Here is a 19645-nt window from a genome sequence, read left to right on the forward strand (position 1 = left end):
TTCAACTGAGCAGCACAGTACGTTTTGGCCCTTTTTCTCTTGGCAAGTTGATTACACACAACAGTTTATCTCTCACACCGAAATGATCATTCTGTCAGCCAATCAACGGACTGCAGTGTGTAGCTTCATCCTTTTGGGACCATTTAGGACATCTTGGTTCCCCAAGGAAAGGGTGACAAAAATAGTTACGGCATAGGTCGCTTATTTTGGTACCCTTCCCAACGTTTGACAGTGGAAAGGCAAATAGATGCCGTAACGTATGGTACCGAACGGATCGGAACGGAACAGCTCAGTGGATAAGAGACATTAAATCGGAACATACATATCTGTTATGTGCATCTTTAACGGCAGGCAAAAGCTAGAAAACTGAACAAACGGACACAGCATACAACATAAATGTATTCTGTTTTGGATGCTAGGTACATTTTTGATCAATTCGGCCACCAGAGTGAAGGTTTTTTTTCAACTGCAAAAAAAAGCATTTAGAATTCACTATACCCCACGTTTTACACCTCCGACTGGCTTCCCCTCTATCATTTATCTTATTTTATAAACATTTTGTAGGCATACGGCATATTTATCAAAGGCAGTCGAGGTTCATGACTGTAGCATTTAGAGCCAAGATCCATGCCAAACTACCAGAAAATGTATTCAGATTTCTGAAATACAAAGCTGAAATTACAGTTGGCCATTATATAAGCCTGTGCAGAGGTCACATTATCTGGGACATTATTTGTTGAGAAGCGGTGAAGATACTCGTCTTGGATGCTTCTTTGGTAAACTGGCTTTTTCGATTACGGAAGGGAACACATTTAAGGACATCAGCTATTAAATGCCATCGAAGCAGCTGCTGGAAACCATGTAGAAAGAGAGGGAATGGAGAGAAAGGGATAAAGAGATAAATTGAAAACATCCAAGTGTGGGCGAGAGCGAGAAGAGGCTTTGCGAGCCATGCATGTGGAAAAGAGTAGAAATTGAACAGAAACTTGACGTTTGTTTGGTAATAATTCAAGGTATTTCAGTGTTATTTATGGTATAGCAGTCAAGTGAAGCTTCAATGCAGACTGGAGTCTCTGCTAACAGTGAAAGCCAGAGATTAACTTGTGACAGCTGTCTTATATGAATGGGTCCAGTGCACATTGAGTGGACCCACATCATCTGTGCATCTCTTTTATGGATGTTTTAGTGACTGCAAGGGACAATGATGGACAAATACACGAAGAAATTGAATGGTCGGGGAGGTAGGAAAGAGAAATTGCGATGGATTTTTACCTCTTCTTCATTACAAGACAAAGTCCTTGGGTAAAGCCTTTATATCTCTAGATCTCTTCAGCAACATTTCATTGTGTGGTCTTTTACTATTTGTATGATAATCACACAGATTGCTGTCCTTGCTCTCCATTGTCCCTGAATACCAAGACAGTCAAGGCTACCTCATACTGAATACAATGTGAGTTACACGACCCGACATTCTAGTTGAAGTATTCCCGGTCTGTAAATCTGTTTAAAAATGTATGTATATAGGCACATTAAAGCAGCTCCGAGTAACATTTAAATATATTTTAAACATCCTCATGTTTCCTCTGATAATCATAAATTACCTTTAACAGCAAACGAGACCATCAGTGCAAAGAAAGACGTTTTTATATAGTTTTTATTACTGCGTTTGGTCTGGTCGCACACCCAGTCCAATTTTTGGTTTGCGCGTGCAGGCTCTTTGGTCACATATCCGTATTGGTCGCAGATTTCAGTGTGGCGCAACAACGCGATTTGAGGAGCCTATCCCTCCAGGTGAGGGAAGGGGAGCAGGAGCTTTGTTTGAGACAGTTATTTGTCGTCATAATGACTGATAACGGGGTTGAACCATCAAAGAAAAAAAAGAAAATGCAATGAAGAAAAGCTAAAAGGGAGAGTGGTAGACGAGCGGGAGGGCGTTGCCAAGCAACGTATACACAATTTCACGGGAGCGAACTGCAGTGTTTACTGAGTCGACCATTATTCATCTGAAATAGTCATTATTTACAACAACATAAACACATTACCTCATCGTGATCCATACTGCCGTCTCTCGTTCATTCGCTTTCTGTGAGGACACGGAGTCTTTCAGCTCCGTGAGAGTACTTCGGTGACACTGCATCAACTCATTGCAATCAGGTGTGTGTAGCACTTACTGGCATTAGTTGATGCTGTGTCACTAACCACTCTCACGGAGCTGAAAAGAGTCCGGTGGCCTCACACTTTCAACACACGGACATGCACTATATTGCTTCCTGATCATTTGAATCTCGCACGCCCGGCACGAGCTAGAAAACAGCTTCACGACAGCTGGCTTCGTAAAAATACTACCGCTTTTGTCCAAAGGGGTCGCCAAGGGACCAAGTTACTCGTAGTGGCTTTAATGTGATTATTAAGCTACTTGATCAAAATCGGAACCCCAAAACAAGGACAGCTAGAAATAAATGTCTTGTAAACGTAAAACAGTAAATAGGGATAATGTGACAATGAATATCCATAGGAAAAAATGAAGCACATGGGATGCTGTACCTGAACATAGTAACTCAATAAAAAATATGCACACTTTAAAATGTCTAGCTGTCCTCAGAGGTCTCATTCCCTGAAAAGTTGCTCTGTTATAATTATATTACATGAAATAGAATCTAAAAAAAATCTTTTGAATTAGGTTCATCAAGAGACGTACTCATGCACTGTGGATAAGCCTCTGATTGCAATTAGTCCAAGAAGTTTATTGAGTAATCCTCTGTCTCGTCCCTCTGCATAACCTTTCCAACTGCATTCAAGAGATACTTAGGAGGGGATATTCATCCTGAAACAACCTTTGTTTTTTTGTCTCGTGGCCTTGTAACGACTTGAAAAGAGCAACATCTGCTCCAACGTGACCTTATATTTTGGACAACATCCACCATATGTTGATTCTGTGACCCCTGATAGGTGCTGCACCAAGGTTCAAAGGGCATGTATAAAAGTACTGAGGCAGGTAATCTCAGGCAGCAGCTTGTTCTGCAAACCTGCCATACAGACGTCTTCCGCTTCTCTCACCCCCATCCACTCCACCTGGCTCAAAAGCTCCGTTCGTTTTCTACAAGCCCAACATGTGATGCCGTGAGATATGTATACCAAGACGAGTATCATTATGATGCAGACCATGAGAACTGCGGGGCAACGGATCAACATCCCAAAACGCAATAACAATGCTGTCAAAAACCTTAAAGCTCAGGCCTCAAGGCTTCTCTAACTTGGCTCTCCTGTTTCTGCTTCACAATGAAAGCAGACCCGTGGTTTCGCTATACTTGAACACTTTTAATGTGAAGGAGCAGCAGTTGTTCCATTTGCACTAATGAGGTGTTCTTATATTTTTTCACACGTACTGTACATATTGTTCTATGATGCTAACCATTATGAAGTTATAATCATCCTGACACAGTGCCACAGAAAATAACTTCAAAACCCACTGCAGCTTTCAAATCAAGTTTTCCTGATTCTCAATGCAGCAGCACTGTTGAATCCCACAGGACTGTGTGTGGCAGAGAGTCAATGGACTTAATATGGAGTGATTCTTCTCCAGGGGCATGTCCATGGGAATGCGGCTTTGGTTTCACAGTTATCGCTCACTGGGAGCCGTCAAATGCTTAGTGGCTTTCTCTTGAACCGATTAATTAGGGCCTAACAAGGCATGGAGAGGCGAGGGACTGGGATCTACAGGGTGCTGACATAGTCAGAAGGCCTATACAAATGAGGGTAACATCCCGTCACACACTGGCCATTAATGTGACATGTGAAGTCCGGCTTTGTCGGGGTAAGTTCAAGTTGTGAATGTAGAACATGCTCGCGCAGGAATCCCAACAACTATATACATATGTAAAGCCTTGCAAACCCCCCACATAATACAGAATCACTCACGCTCATTATAGAAGTTTACTGAACAAAGATTTAATAATCTACTGTACTGAGACACTGTGTCAGTAATATAGCCCAACTACATATTACAATTCGCCACAAGGGGCTTTACAATATCTATAGTGTATATATTGTAAATCTAGGAGTCATATGTTTAGATTCTACAGCATATGACACTTGGATTCTAATGAGGAAAAAACTACCCCAATTAGACACTCAGGAAGTGCAGGATGTGTCTCCCAACACGGATAGACATGCAATAGATGCCATTTGAACATATGTGTCAAAATGACAATAGCCATTGAGCTCAAACTGAGACGCCAATTTCCTGTGCACAGCATTTCCAATTAGTCTGCTGCGTTGTTGCCTGTGTTTATAATGAATCAAGTGGTGGTGAGCGGACGTGGCATCCTCTCCTTCATGGAGCATGATGTTGTAAATCCGCTGCAGCTCACACAGACAGGTGCCCTCCAGCCGGTTCCTGTCTACTGCCTTGGTAATGGCGTGTTTCTGTTTCTTGAACACTGGACCAATCGCAAAGCACTCAGTCCAACCTCTATCATCTCCACCTTACAAGGTTATACAGAGGAACACACACTGACTGATCACCTTCAGAGACGTGCTCGGTGGAACAAAATGTACAGAACACACAAGTATGTATTGAACATCCATGCCGAGGCTCTTTCAGAGTTTTATTATCCACTAGTTTTAAATATGACAAAGGTGCATTCACCGAGAAACTCTCTCACACTCACCTAGTGTAAGGAGGTCAAAATTGACATCAACAGTGAGTCATTGCGGGCGGTCTATTCCAACCAACCGTTGGAATACTTAGTTAGTTGGAAATGGATATACATTATAAATCTTGAACTTGTTAAAGTCCCCCCCCCCTCCCCTCCATTTAGGCCAGGGATTACTCTCCTTCTTTATATATACAATCTACACATTTTATGAATTAAGATGGTGAAGGACACAGACCAAACTCATAGCATTCCACACGGAACTTAAACATCCATCATTCTTTCTCCCAACCATTTCCTTCTTAGCTGGGTCACTGTGGGGCAGAGCATAAGAACAAACAAGCAATCTGAATCTTATTACAGGGCTCATGTATACAGTTAAGGGCACGTATGTTTAGTTTAGGACATTTAGATTTCAGTACATTTTGTTCTGTTTATTTGGGATTGTGGAATCAAACAGTAGTAGTGAAAATAGAAAAGCACAAACTAGTGCTAATCAAAAAACCAATGTACCACATATTTGTAACAATAAAATAAATAAAAGATTAACTAAATACACTACAAATGGAAAAAGCTTTGGAAAGTGCACAGCTGGTGATGCAACAACTGAAAATTGTACATAGTCAGACAAATAATGTGTTTGTGGCAGTAACTAAAGGTGAGCAGCCTGGTGGAAAACACGTTGCTCTTATCAGTATTCGTTAAGAGTCCTTGAAATGTATATTTGTATAGGCTTTTTGGTCTCTACCACAGACAATTGCATTTCTTTGTTGAAAAATGTAAAATACCTGGCAAAATCTGTAATGTTTTGACATATTTCTAGGGTTTTATCTTCTCATTGAGCTTCAACATTTGGCTTATTCACTCTTGTCAATTACTTTTGTAAGTATACAGACAGAAATTAACACCATTGGACAATTTAGCTAATTTCATGTACTTGTTGATACATGTGGCACTCCTTGATATGAAGAGGTATTTGTTTATCCTGTTGATCTCCACAGGTCTGCGGTACAGATACAGTAAGTAATGTTGGCTTATATTATTCCAACCGAGATTTGATCTGATGTTTCTTCTTCTGGAAAAGCGGCATTCGTGAGTGACATGGTTTAGAATTAGGACACATGGTTATTGCTGCTAGGTTGCAATCTTATTGCCCCTCTGATATTTTCTGCGTTTCGAATTTACCGGTTTAAACGATCATTGAATTTGTATCCTGCAAACGAGCATTTCCAGTCGCTCCTTTTTATTTGGCTATACGACGAAGCCACAAACTGATTTCCCTGATTTGATTAACTGAGGAGCTCCTCCCAGGCATAAAGAGGCAGAATACATTTCATTGAAAAACGGTTTGGTGCCATAGCTCAGCTGGTATACGGTCTAGTCTGGGGACGCTGATAAGAAACTATTCCATTTGCTGGCTGAACTGCAGTGTAATTCACTCGCCTGTGCATGTAAACAAACAATGAAACAGTAATTAAATACTATAAACATTGAAGATGCATTCATTTTAATTGAATAATAGCACGAACACAGTGGAGAGTACATGACCAGATATCAAAACATTCAGTTAGGGAGCTCATTCATCCTGCCTGTCATAAAACCTGTGCTGGGAACACAATGATACAAGGCCACTGCATCCATCATTTGCAAGCATTGTTGTCTAAGCTCCTTTTTCTGTCTCTGAAGTCTGTAGAGAAACTATTCTCTGAATTTTGTATTGTTATTAGCTCGAATCACTTAAGATGTTGTCATTTGAAATTACAGAACAATATGATGGGTCAATCCTCATGGTGAGAATAAGTTAAGTGAGTGATGGGAAATTATACAGATTTTTTTTTGTTATTTTTACTTACCACTTTATAGTACAGTAGTTCTTTACCACAGGAAAATTGGTTCAGCAGCTGCCATTTATATTTGGAGGAAGCAAAAGGGACTAATGATCGGTTCATCAAAATAGTCAACTGACTGACTACTGCCAGCAAGTCAAAGTGAAAACGAACTACAATTTATTATAATAAACCAAGAAGTTCAAAACTGACTAGTTATTACTTTAGAATAAGAGAGAGCATCATTATTCACAAACACAATAATCCCATGTCTGCAAATTGTTTTTAAGAGGATTACATCTCTCTGTATCTCAGTCTAAAAACGTAGTTGTTGCAGTGACGTTTCCAGCTTTTTCTGGAAATCAAACTCTCCTTCAAAGAAATAAAAAATCTACAACCTGTGTTATTCAGATTAAAGGAAACCTATTCTGTTAATACATAACTCACACTTGATTTAGGATAATGACCACTGTTTATTTATTTATTTAGACATACCTAAGATCTCAAAAGTTGACCTAAAAGATGATAAATGGAGTTGCAGCCTAGGGAAAGTGGGTCGGTTGAAAACAGATTCTGCATGTTGTTGAGAACATGTTGTACAGTAGTCTACAGCACATCCATAGCCACCCTAGGTGTTTAATTCAGTCCACAATGCTTCATCCACATAATGACCCTAGACCGAGGGAAACTATAGTAGCTCAGCAGTTCACAGAAAACCAAAATGCAATAAAACAAAATAAAATGTACTGTTGGGCCGATTGATTTAGAATCACAGAGATTTTTTTCCCAAAACAAAAGCAACTTGCCATGAACTCGACTGATCCTCCAACTGTGACCACATGCCAACAGAGGAGGTCCAGGAGCAGACACCAGTGGCTGTAAGCTCAAAGACCGATGTGCCAATGGAGGAGAAGGTGGAAGAAATGGGACTCCACATGTTTGAGCTCATCACAGCAACCTCATCCGATCTGAAAGAGAACTCTGGAGGCATCACAGACTTCGATGCTCCAGAAACGTTCCAAGAGAAAACAGAGGAGGGTCAGGTTCCACCAAAAGAGGCTGAAAAGCTTGTGGCCATAGAACCAAATAAGGAGTTCCAGGAAAAAAAAAACATAATGACAAAGAAGAGGTCTATAATACACCACAAGTGCCAGAACAGACCACACAATGTCCCATAAAGCCAACAAAACAGGCCCGGGAAGAACTTCAAGATTCTTTAAAGCAAAAGGTTGAAAGACAAGAGGCCAATAAGTCACCACTAGAGGACCAGCAACAACCAAAGCTTGAGAATCAATTAATAGAGTTCAACACACCCACAGAAGATGCCCTAAAGCCTACCCAAGGAGCCCAGGATCCACCCGAAAAGCCTCCAACGCTTTTTCTCTACCCACACTGGGAGAAATCACAAGAAGAGGCTACAAAATCACCAAAAGAGATGGTCCAAGAGCCAACCATATCAGTCCATAGGGCAGCACAAAGGTTCAGTATTTAGTCCTCACACACAGATGCAAATTGGTTTCTATGTGTCAGGACTTTGCATGTTCCACCGTGTCTGCGTGGGTTTCCTCCGAGTGTCCCAGTTTCCTCCCACAAAAAAATCAAAAAAACAAAATAACAATTGGACATGATTTATATTGAAATTTCAATCAAATATTTCACTATAGTACATATTTCTCAATATTTTTATTTCTTTAAAGCATTACGAGTGTTTTTTAAATGTTTGTTCATTGTGTTATAGTGTGATATCATAAAACTTCCTTAAAATTAAAGGTGCTACGAGGAACTTTTTAATATTTCTGAAACAGTTACATTTTTTGACATGTAACATCAAATAAGACCATCATTGCAAAGAACGCTATTTTTATATAGTTTCTTATTATAGTTCTTAATGCCTTTGTCATGGGTATGCTCACCCAGGTACAACAGCTGATGTAGTAAAAACACTACCACTTTTGTCCAAAGGGGTCAACGACTAGTTTGTTGCTGGTCCATCACGTTTATAGTTTATTAACCAATTTACACATTTTTGTAAGGCCACATGCCATTTCACATTTCCACAGCTTACATTATCACTGTAGATATGCATTTAATAAGCACAGGTGCAGTGGTAAATTAAAGAACACCAGACTTCCATTTTACTCTTACAAGTCTGCTTATAGTTATTGGGGAGGTGTAGTCAATGGATAGAGATGTAATTAACTAGACTACAGATTTAAAAATAAAAAAGGAGAACGTCAAGCTAAGAAGAAAGCTGTAATTCAAAGCTGCCCCTCGAGTCATTATTGTGCCTTCATTGCCTTATTTTACAGCACCTCTAAAAGCTTGGGGGCAATGGAAACAAGCTGCAAACGAAACATCAACAAATTTTCACTTAAAAAGTTTTGGGAACCTTTCCTACCAAGGATTTGTTTATGTGCACGTCGAGCAGTTATGGAGAAACATTGGCTTTAATTTTGGAGTCGTGTTTCAGACTGAGTCTACTGAAATAAGTATGTTGTTCAATAACTCTATGCTCCCCATTAACTGTGGGTGGAAATATGGTATGTATAAGGAGCTAAATGCTTTACTATGTTAACCAACTAGTGGTCAACTTTGTCTGCATGCTGTTTGGTGTAGGTCAGGTAGTGAACAGTGAGTTTTTAATACCTTTTTGATTGAAAATGGCTGGCTGCCGTTTGTGGAAAAAAACACAGCTCATGAGAGTGAACCAAAACATTAAAGTTGAGGGCGAGGAAAAACAAAACAATGAGCTGAGAAAGTTATTTGATAAATGATCTGCAGGGCCATCACTATAATCAAGACCTTTCATATTATTGTAGTAAATTGATGTGTTAAATCAAGAAAATATTGATTGACTGTCCTATAAATCATTAGATCCTGAAACAAATGATACATGGCTGGTTTGAGAATAAAACACTGGAACATAAAGGGGCAGATTTGGTTATGTTTTGTTTATTTTCCAGCATTGAGTTGGTATTAAGGATGGAAATGTGGTTATATGAATGGATAGACGATAAGGTTTTTACAGCTTAGGTTTTATATATATAGCAACTCCAAATTAGTGTTTTTTCTATTTCAATTATCAAATGAGCCTCTTACAACATAAATATAAATGTAAGAAGGACTAGAGTTTTGTTCTTTTCTCCTTTTTACTTGTGATTGACCATTCTGTCTTGACAGAATGGAATGCCTTCTAACATATAAATCTGGAAATGTAAACACATTCAGTAATGAGTTAACAAGGATATAACTGCAGGCGCTCGACTGCAATAATGGATTAGGGCTTTAAAGTCAGGCTCATTTATTTTTCACCCACATTTATCACGCCTAATCAATGGAACGTCTTTGGCCTTAACCCTGACTGCTCGCCTCAGTGTTTTACACTTTTCAGCTGCGAGCTGCTCTTACAAAAAGATGAATTTACTGTGTGAAGTTATTATGATGTGATATTATAGGCCAATGATTATGTGAGAAATTGAACACTGTCACCATTAAAGGTCAGAGCCACCAGACTGACTGACTGACTGACAGCGAGTGAATGGAAATGTTCAGAATCAACAGCAGATTTTAAGACCTCACTAATTCAACACAACTACAGTTTTAAAGCCTCTGACAATGGCTGGAGAACTGAGGCAGCCTACAGGAAAAAGTTAAACAGCCATTCTGTCTCTGAAGCTTTTAACCCCCCAGCCCTGTCAGCGAGTGAGGGTTGTACTCAAATGTATTGATATAATTGAGATGGAAAATTCATATCCTTTTATAGAGCGGAATTTCCCGTAGAACGAGAGGGCTCATCAGATGACTGAACACTGACTCTTCAAGATCAGTTATTCTCAAAGTTCAGTAAAGGTTCCGTCAAGAATGATGCATTTAGTCATTCATGCTATAAGTTAAAGTCTATAGCATTTTCCAATGTTTACTCATGTGTTACAATCTTTATTTATTTTAACAGTTAAGGTTCATAGTTCAAACCCCCTTCAAAAACAGAAGCAAAACCTCAAGATTTACCGGCTTACAGTGATAGAGTGTTTCAGCTGGGCAGATATGTTGAATGATTTTTACTGGTATCTGTAATGTCTATTTCAAAACAATGTCAGTGTTGTTACAGTACCTGGCTTAATTACTTGGATACCAAGTTGAGTTAAATATAGATATGAAACTTCTAGTGTATTCTTATAATATCACTATAATATATACTAACAATGATTAGGTCACAATTTATTTTATGGGTCCTTTAGTTTGGTAATAAAGTCAATATTATGCACTGAAGTAGACGAGCATGTTGGTGAACTTTATGAGCGGCTGTTAATTTCCAACTAATTGTCTTGAATGAACGGCAATTTCTTCATCACTAGAAAAACTGACAGAAATCAATGAAGTAACATGAGTTAAGATGAGATGTTGATTAAACTGTTTAGTCATTTTGGAGGCTGTGGTGTGTGGTGCTGTTGAAGTGTGCTAAAGTTGTCCTCATATTTAGTTTGTTCTCATTGATATAAATGGAAAAAAAAACTAACAGTTAGAAAGTTTATTCTCCATATGCTTTGATTTTACTGCTTGTACCCAAACACTTAACATCACAGCTAAAGTCTTCTGTATGTCCCTGTTCAGAGCAAAAACATGCTACGCCTAGCTAGAAATGAATTTAAAAATGTGCAGTGAGTGCATTTTTCCCTTGCTGGATAAAAGGACCCAGTTGCCATTTGGTTTCACTTTGTTCACTTGACTCGCTGCAAACATACATATGAGAGATGTGGGAGACTATGAGGTCTGGATAAGGGCTGCAGGTTCCATACAATCAAAACCAAAACTCCCTTTCTAATCCATATCATATGCCATACCTAATCACAAAATGTTTAGAAATGACTGCATAATGTCAGTCGTTCCGGTAACATTTCAAAAGACGTCAAAATAAATGTTGATAATTGACATGGGTTTGTGCTCAATAAAGGCCAGGACACAACAGTCCGACTACCCGAAAATGGAGACTGCAGATTCAGGGAGCTCCAGTCTTCCCGTCGTGCAAAGAACACACCAAACCGACTGCTGACTTTCCGTACGCTCTGCGCTTGCGCGGGACGTAATGTCTCCATAACAGCAGGCGGCGCTAATCTGTATTGTGGCCCGAAAAAATACGGAAGCCGGAAATGATGGGACGGCTCTCTAGACCTTAAACATAGATAGAAATACATATTTATATTTATGGACCATAAAGAGCACCATTTTTAGCAGAGAGTGTCGAGCATGGTGTCGAGCAGTCAACAAGGGTTGTTGCATGTGAGTAGGCTACTCGCTAAACGAAACAAACAAACAAACACATTAAAACGATGGCTAACTGTTGTTAGCTGTTTGTGCTACCCGCCTCACTTCCGGGCTTCACTGATTCGCTAGCCCTCCACAAATCAAATTGCTCCAACTGAAAGACTGCCCGCCGCCGGTTCAATCGGCTCAAAAGAAGCCCGACGACATCTACGACCAGAGCCGGCCCGAGGCATAAGCGAACTAAGCGGCCGCTTAGGGCCCCCGACTGCCTGGGGGGCCCCCTAAAAAAAAAAAAAAAAAAAAAATGTTTTTTTTTTTTTTTTTTTTTTAGTTTGTGTGTTTGATATTAACATCATACTATGCAAATGTGAGTTATCATACAAAAAAAGGAATAATATTTTTTGGTCTAGATAATTAATAGCCTAAAAATTTAATCAGTTCATCTGGGAGGACATCCGAAATTATCTGATCATGTCACGTTCACATCCATGCACAGTGTGTATTGAGTTTATTTAAAAACAATTGGAAATGGGGCTGCCCTCAGTTGCCCATGCACTGTGTATAGTCTATAGCCTATGTCAGCCTTGTCTGTGGAAAAAAAGATACAGTAGCTGGACAACAGAGTTCTTCTGCTTCGTTCCTCACACTGCATTTAAATGCATTCACTATATTATAGAGAAATATGTCCCGTAAAAGAAAAAGAGCTCCAATTCCAACCCATAATATTTTATTTTATATTAATATTTTTATGGAAAATCCATGTGTCCTTCTTCAATAGCTTCTAATTCATCTGACCCAGTGTCTCCAAATTATTTGTTCACACAATATTTCTCAGATTTAGCCTCTTAATTTTCCTCTCAAAGTGCACCAGATTCATGCATTTCACTTTAAAATGGTTAAAAAAATCTCCCGGGGGGGCATACCCCCGGACCCCCCTAGGAGGGTGTGAATCTCGGCTGTCTAATATTTTCGCACAGCCGCAAAGTGGAGGCACTAGCGGAAAACACTGGGTGTGTGAATGATATTTAACAAGGATCTATAGTTTCAGCAGCGCTAACATTGGAGAGGGGGCCCCCAATCATATTTCGCTTAGGGCCTCCTGAAGGCTTGGGCCGGCTCTGTCTACGACGACCGATTTCATGGCACACACCAAACAGATTCGTGTCCCTGCCCCCTCCCGACTCTATGACGGCGATTATCGGGCCGGTGTGTCCTGGCCTTAAGAAGTATGGTGAATCTACAGTGCTGTAAAGCATCTGGTTTAGTAGTGATATGTATGGGACTGAACAGCAATTAAGTATTTAACCCCGACCAACAGTAAGAATGATGATTCAAATAGGTCTGGTTTCATTCATTGTGTTTCTGCCTTCATGTGGTATTAACCTCTTGGTGAAACAGCCACAATGAAGGTTACACTGTCTCCTCTCACCAATAATGCCAACAATTTACAGGGAGTGGAATGACTGACCTTCCTCTCCCACATAAGGAAAGCATGTGATGGACCATGAGTTCTAGGTTGGTACTGCCTGCTCCAAATGAGATTCATGACAAATCCCCTTCAAGAGGCCAGCCAATATGCCAGGTAATAGCATGCTTGGCAGAACTTATCTGTCTCCATTAAAGACACAGGTCATATCCCACAATGACAAAAACGTTAAATCAAAAAAATATAGCAAAATGGTAGGCCAACGCTGCAGGCTAAGAAGCAGCTCTGATTGAGAAAAAGGTTTACAATACTAAATAAATATGAAGACAAACTAAATTGCTTTGACAGGCAGAACCATTTAAATTATTAGTCAAGTAATGAGAAATTTGCATATCATTGTCAGCTGCTTCTGATTTTTCACTCCAGCCAATTCAAGAGTGCCACAAGAGATCATTGCTCACGCTTTCCTTTGGCCTAAATGTAAAACGCCTGTAAAATCACCTTCTGCTACAGTTCGGACTTTGCTGCAATTTGATATAAAATGGTCCAGAAGACTGAGGAATGCCTTTAAAAAAAACAAAGAAAAAGAGACTGCACACTTGTGCTTAATTCTATATTATTTTGAGCCTCTGTGTGGATCTGTCAGAGTCAGCTGCGGTGCACATTTATAATGCAGATAAGATCTAAGCTAAGGCATTCAACTACTTGCCTGGGATTATTTTTTGTTTTTCATAGCAGTGAAAGCAAGAGTGGTTCAGTTTGAACTCCACAAGTCCTCTGAATGCATAAACTAACCATCTGCTAGATTCACATCTTCTGCATGACCAACAACCTCGGACTGAACATCATCACTGCTTAAGGATTTTGACTCAGCATAGAGTCCTTCTATACCTAATGAAAGAAAACTGTAATACACCAAGCTTGGTGAAAACATTTGTTTTGTTTTGTTTGTTTACCATGATAGAACATGATTCTTTGTTATTATATTTTTTGGTTGTTTTTCAATTTAGGAATGTGTATTGTTTGTAACCTTTATTTAACCTCGAAAGATCAATTGAGGGGTGACCCTCTTTTACAATGACGTCGAGTACATTGATTGCAGGGCTTCAAAAGACCTGACTGTCTTTAATACTTACACAAATAAAACTCAAGATTTACTGGCATTTCTTCTTAAGGATAAAAAAATGAATATGTTCTGGCCCCATGTTTAGAAAAGTAAATGGTGAGTACAAATACACAGCCACTTTATTATTATTATTATTATTATTATTATTATTATTATTATTATTATTATTATTATCATTATAATAATAATAATAATAATAATAATAATAATAATAATAATAATAATAATAATAATAATAATAATAATAATAATAATAAATTGTATTTGTAATGTGCTTTATATTACTAGAATCTCAAAGTGCTACAGAAAAAATAAAAATAAGAAAAAATAATCAATGAGAATAAAAACATTTAAAACAGTTAAAAGGGCAGTTCAGCTTAATGCTTTTTTTAAAAGATGCGTTTTCTACTGTTGTATCAGGATTTCACCCAACAAAGACCAAGTAATCCAACAATGCCAAGCCCCTATGGCCACTATTCACAGCTCTTGCTGGACAAGTTTCAGGATTTTGAAATCCCTTAATGTCTTGCAGGTATCTGGAGCAATTAGGAGAGTTGGAAGATGTTTTTATTCAAGTGTATTTGCATATTAAGCACCTGATGTTAGAAACTGCCCATAATGCCACATAAATGGGCAGAGTCATCCTAACAGCCCTTAGTTTCTGACCTTCTGCAGTTTGGTCTTGGCTAATTGACTTGGGCAGATGGTGGAACAGGCTTGAATCAACATCTCCACCATACAAAAAGAAACTTTGTGATAAATAGAGATATATATTAAAATATGCAGGTTTGCAAAAGAAGTACAGATATTTGAGTTATTTTCAGACATATGGTTGAGGCAAATCCCTGTCTCCATCTGTTCCTAATCATACATTAGCAGCCAAATCCTGCCAAATAGAGTGTGACCATTAAATGTCATTACAGACAGAAAACCTGATTCAAAAAGCAAACTGTATTCCTTTCCGTTCATCATTTCTTAATGGCATCTCCATCAACATGCCTAATGAAGACCTCCAAAGAGGATATTAATAATGAATGAAGAGATATAATGCATATCCCTGCCTTTGTTAAGCAGGGAATCTGTTGCCAACTAAAATGACTATCTCCGTAGTCATGGCCATTTTACAGGTGATGTGAGTTGCAGTCAGCACTGTAAGACTGACACTTTGGTGTATAGTGACAAAGGGACTTGTCACTGTGAGCCAACAACAGATCTCTCGTCTCAAGGCTGTGGATTGTTGCCACAAAAATCAATATTCCAGCTTCGTTCAATTACATGGAGAGCGTAGGTAGCTCAGTGACACTCACTGCAATGACTGATGTAATTGCCATGGTCACTGTTGGAGGGTCTACTGGATTAAACAACAAAGCGAGGCTACAATTAAAACTTTGTAAGCATGTATGACGAATATTATTTGGTGAAAGGGTGAAAAGCTATTGGATATTGATATAGGTCTATAATAATAATAATAATAATAATAATAATAATAATAATAATAATAATAATAATAATAATAATAATAATAATAATAATAATAATAATAATAATAATAATAATAATAATAATAATAATAATAATAATAATAATAATAGACTTTATTACGGACTCATGGTGCAATAAAAAAACAGGACAATACATACAACACACAATACATCAAATATATGATGCAAATCTTCTTAATCCTTATTGTGTGAATGGGATGCAGGCTTCTACATTGAGTCAATATGCCTAACCAGTAAGTCTTAACATATAATCCACACACTGATTCATGGACGAACAGTGCGTTCTTGTTCAGTTTTTATATGCGCACACACAGGAACACGCGCGCTCAGATACGCACGCACACACATACACATACACATACAGACACGCACACAATTAACCACGTGCACTTTAAAAGATTATTTTTGCATATAGCACACCATGCAATGATGCAAAGCCCAGCAAATCTCCTACGGGAAATTCGTGTTCTGAAATTATGATTAGGTTATTTAGTTATACAATACACAATTGTTATGTATGTTATGCATGATGTAATATGCTGTTTAGCCAACAACCCAAAGGGCTAAGGAAAGGACCGACACACTCATAGTTTGCTCCATTTTATCATAGTTCTTACATCAAACTGCTTTCTTTTGTTTCTTCCCCGAAAGACAAAAAAAATCCAACATTAGTTAGATTTATTTGGAGGAAAAAAAGGCAAGTCTATAGGCTACTTACCCAAAGTTGTGAGATGAAACAGATAAACTCCCCACAGATCCATGTCTATGTGAAATGAGAATGTTCAGATAAGGCGTTGGACCTGCTGTATAATTACACGACAAGAAGAGGATATCCTGTCATGCATGCGGAGATCATTATTGGCACATAGGAGAGTAATATATCTTGAAATCTTGAAAAATCCTTAAATCGTATTTTTGTTGCTGTCTTTTAAATTCTCTTAAAATCCCATCAGTCTCTGCCAATACGGTGTTGCAGCGGCGCTTTTGCGTAAAGCCACAGCCATGCGTAATAATGTGAGTGAAAGTTGTCCTTTGCGCTGTATGGTCCCGTGTAAGTGAGAGAGGAGCCCTCTGTTGCGCGTCGAGGTGGTCGCTCCAAGTCCTTGAGTCGGCTCCCGGGGAGATGCTGAGAGCTGCCGGGAATAAGCACTGCTGGAAGGAGGGAGGGAGAGGAGAGGAGGGGAGGCTGTTTGTGCAGGACAGGACATTAAACAGTCTGGTTACACACACCGGCACGGCTTCTGTGGCGTTCATAAAGCATCACGTAAGATTATTTCTGCAACAAATATGTTAATATGACGTCAATGCAGGGAATAATATAGTTCATAGAGATCTTAACCTGCTTTGTGGTAGGTTATGATATTATAGAATGGATATATATTAACACATGTTCCATAGATATTCTCATAGTATGCTATGTCGGTATGATCGTATTATTTTAATTTAATATAGCCTAATAATAATCAAAATAGAAATACAGTACATAACCTTAGTGTTTTTTTTCTTCTTCATACTGGACTTGATTTTCATGACCTTTTGTGAAGGCTTATCTTTTCATAATAGCCTACGTGTCATTTTATTCCCTGGTCCTCGATTATCAGATAAATGTCTTTACAGTAAAAAAGTGAGTTGAACATCGTATTTTCTCTTATTTCATTTTGGCATAACTTTCTGCTCTTTCTGAATATTTTGTTGTATGCCTCTGTTGTATAAAGACACTATTTTGACTCAGGTCACTATCAAACAAATGGGTTACAAGCCTAAATATGTCCTCTCTAAAAGTGGTGAATTTGTGCTGATAGAGGTCTTACAGTTCACCCAGAAAATGAAACAAAAGATTAATATCAATACAAGAAATAGCAGAACTCTCAGAGGAGGCAGATTTGGGGCACCCTCAACCAGAAACCTATTTCATTTTTAGTTTCCTGTGCACAAAGTTTGAGTGCTCTTACCCCAAATTCATGTCGACAGCGCACCATTAATGGTCATTCAATAATATACAAATAGGCAGGCAGCTGCTTCTAGAAGTCTACCTCCCAAGTCAAATAGTTTTAGGCGGTGAGTTTAAGGCCAAATTTACTCTCAGCAGCTGTAAAATTAAAAGAATTAAACATTTTCCAAAAAAAAGTGTATGTTAGGAACACCAGAAAGTCACCTGTAGAGCTTGTGTGTGGGCAAAGGTTTTTTCCTGTGTCCCACACAAAAGCAAAAAACACTTCTCCCCCGCAGAGAAGCAGATCCAGTTTGTGGTCACTACAGACTACTAAAGCAGCATGGCTCCATTTTCAGGGCTGTTCACTGTTTTGAAACAGACAGTTATTGATTCTTTGGTGTTAAGAATTCAACTTTCGCACCATCTGTTCATTTTATGGTTCAAAGACCCTTTTTTCATTTGAAGGGAACATCAGTGCAGTCAGGATGTGCATTTGGAGTTTGTTGACTCACCCCTTTACTGCGTCTCCAAAACGGCAAAAAACAAATGGAGTTTCCAGATGATTCATGCAAACAAAGCTGGCGAGGCGCAGATAACAAAGGGTCACCATGTTGGATCAGCCAGACTCAGTCTGTGTGCTTTAATGTATGTGTGAGCGTGTGTGTGTCAGCTTCTGTCAAGCAAACCGGGGGTCCAAGAGGATGATCCAGTTGTGTAGCAAAGACACAATGAAGACCTCTGAAGAGCCGTTTAAGCCTTCTGGTGTTATCTTACACTGCCCTTCATGGCTGCGCTACTACTGCTTCACTGGAATTGCATGAGCTGGCAGCATTGATTAAAGCCTTTTCAGTTTTTAGTTTAGTTGTATTTTTTTGCAAAAGCCTCTGATTGGAAAGACTCACTGTATGAAAACGAAAAGAGTGTCTTTACGCCTCAACGATTGTAATTTTAACTCTCAAACAAGCTTGTAGTGAGAATACTTGGAACAATGCATTACCATGTCTGTTGAGAGTTAGAGTACTTAAACGCTGGGAGATTGGCTCGGAAAAATGCTTACTGAATCTTTAAAGAGCGACTCTGTGCCATGGGGATCTTTTGGTGAAGTACATATTTTCAATATGCGTCCGCATTTGTAATTCAGATCAACATTAAGTTCCGCAAGAATGAATAAGCCCCTGTCAACGGTTTAGGAAGAATTAGAGGGAAAATATTTTATTTCTAAACAATTAGAGTCTTTGGCTCCCTCCCAATGGATTTAGAACCTCAAATGAACAAACAACAATCTAACATGATCTATAACACCTTCTCTACAGTAGAAATGCAGCATAGGGGGGCGCCCTTAGCTCAGTTGGTAGGGCGTCCCCCCCGGGCCGGGCCCAGCAGCAGACCCGGGTTCGATTCCCGCCTGCGGTCGTTCTCTGCATGTCATTCCCCTCTCTGCCCCATTTCAACTCTGTCTCTCTGCACTATCAAATAAAGCATAAAAATGCCCAAAAAATATATTTAAAAAAAGAAATGCAGCATAGATAAGTCTCTGAAACCAAATGCCCTTCTTATAAATCATAATTATTTTATCTCAGGGATACTCAGCTAATGTTATTGGGTCCAGGAATCTCTTACGTTCCTAACAATATGTCAATATGGAGAACGGGCACTGTTTGAACATGGGGGATAGACAGCCCACAGTTCCTGCTGCAGGCAGAGGTACATTGATTTCCTATCCTTGAAAGCCGGAGCGGTGTAGGTACAACATTAACGAGGGATTAGTTATTGTAACTATAATCATAGCCATGTTAAAGGGCCAGGATTGGCTAATGAAGAGGCTTGAGGAGAGGCTCTGTAACAGCCGCACACACTCACTGCCAAATGCAGACTTCTAACTTCTGCATGATGAAGCAAAGCACAATGGCCTCAT

At 39.0% G+C, this 19645-nt stretch overlaps 1 protein-coding gene across 2 annotated transcripts in view; it reads right to left on the reverse strand.

Moving 5' to 3' along the window:
* Positions 1 to 16868, reverse strand: part of gfra4b (GDNF family receptor alpha 4b) — a 37699-nt gene extending 20831 nt beyond the window's left edge. For both annotated transcript variants that reach the window (XM_080035136.1, XM_080035135.1), the window contains exon 1: positions 16516 to 16868. In XM_080035136.1, the coding sequence (XP_079891262.1) occupies positions 16516 to 16558 (43 nt within the window). In that variant the 5' untranslated portion in view covers positions 16559 to 16868. The remainder of the gene's footprint in view (positions 1 to 16515) is intronic.
* Between the last annotated feature and the right edge of the window lie 2777 nt (positions 16869 to 19645).

The sequence above is a fragment of the Ammodytes marinus genome (assembly GCF_949987685.1).
Source record: "Ammodytes marinus genome assembly, chromosome: 10".
Lineage (NCBI taxonomy): Eukaryota > Metazoa > Chordata > Actinopteri > Uranoscopiformes > Ammodytidae > Ammodytes > Ammodytes marinus.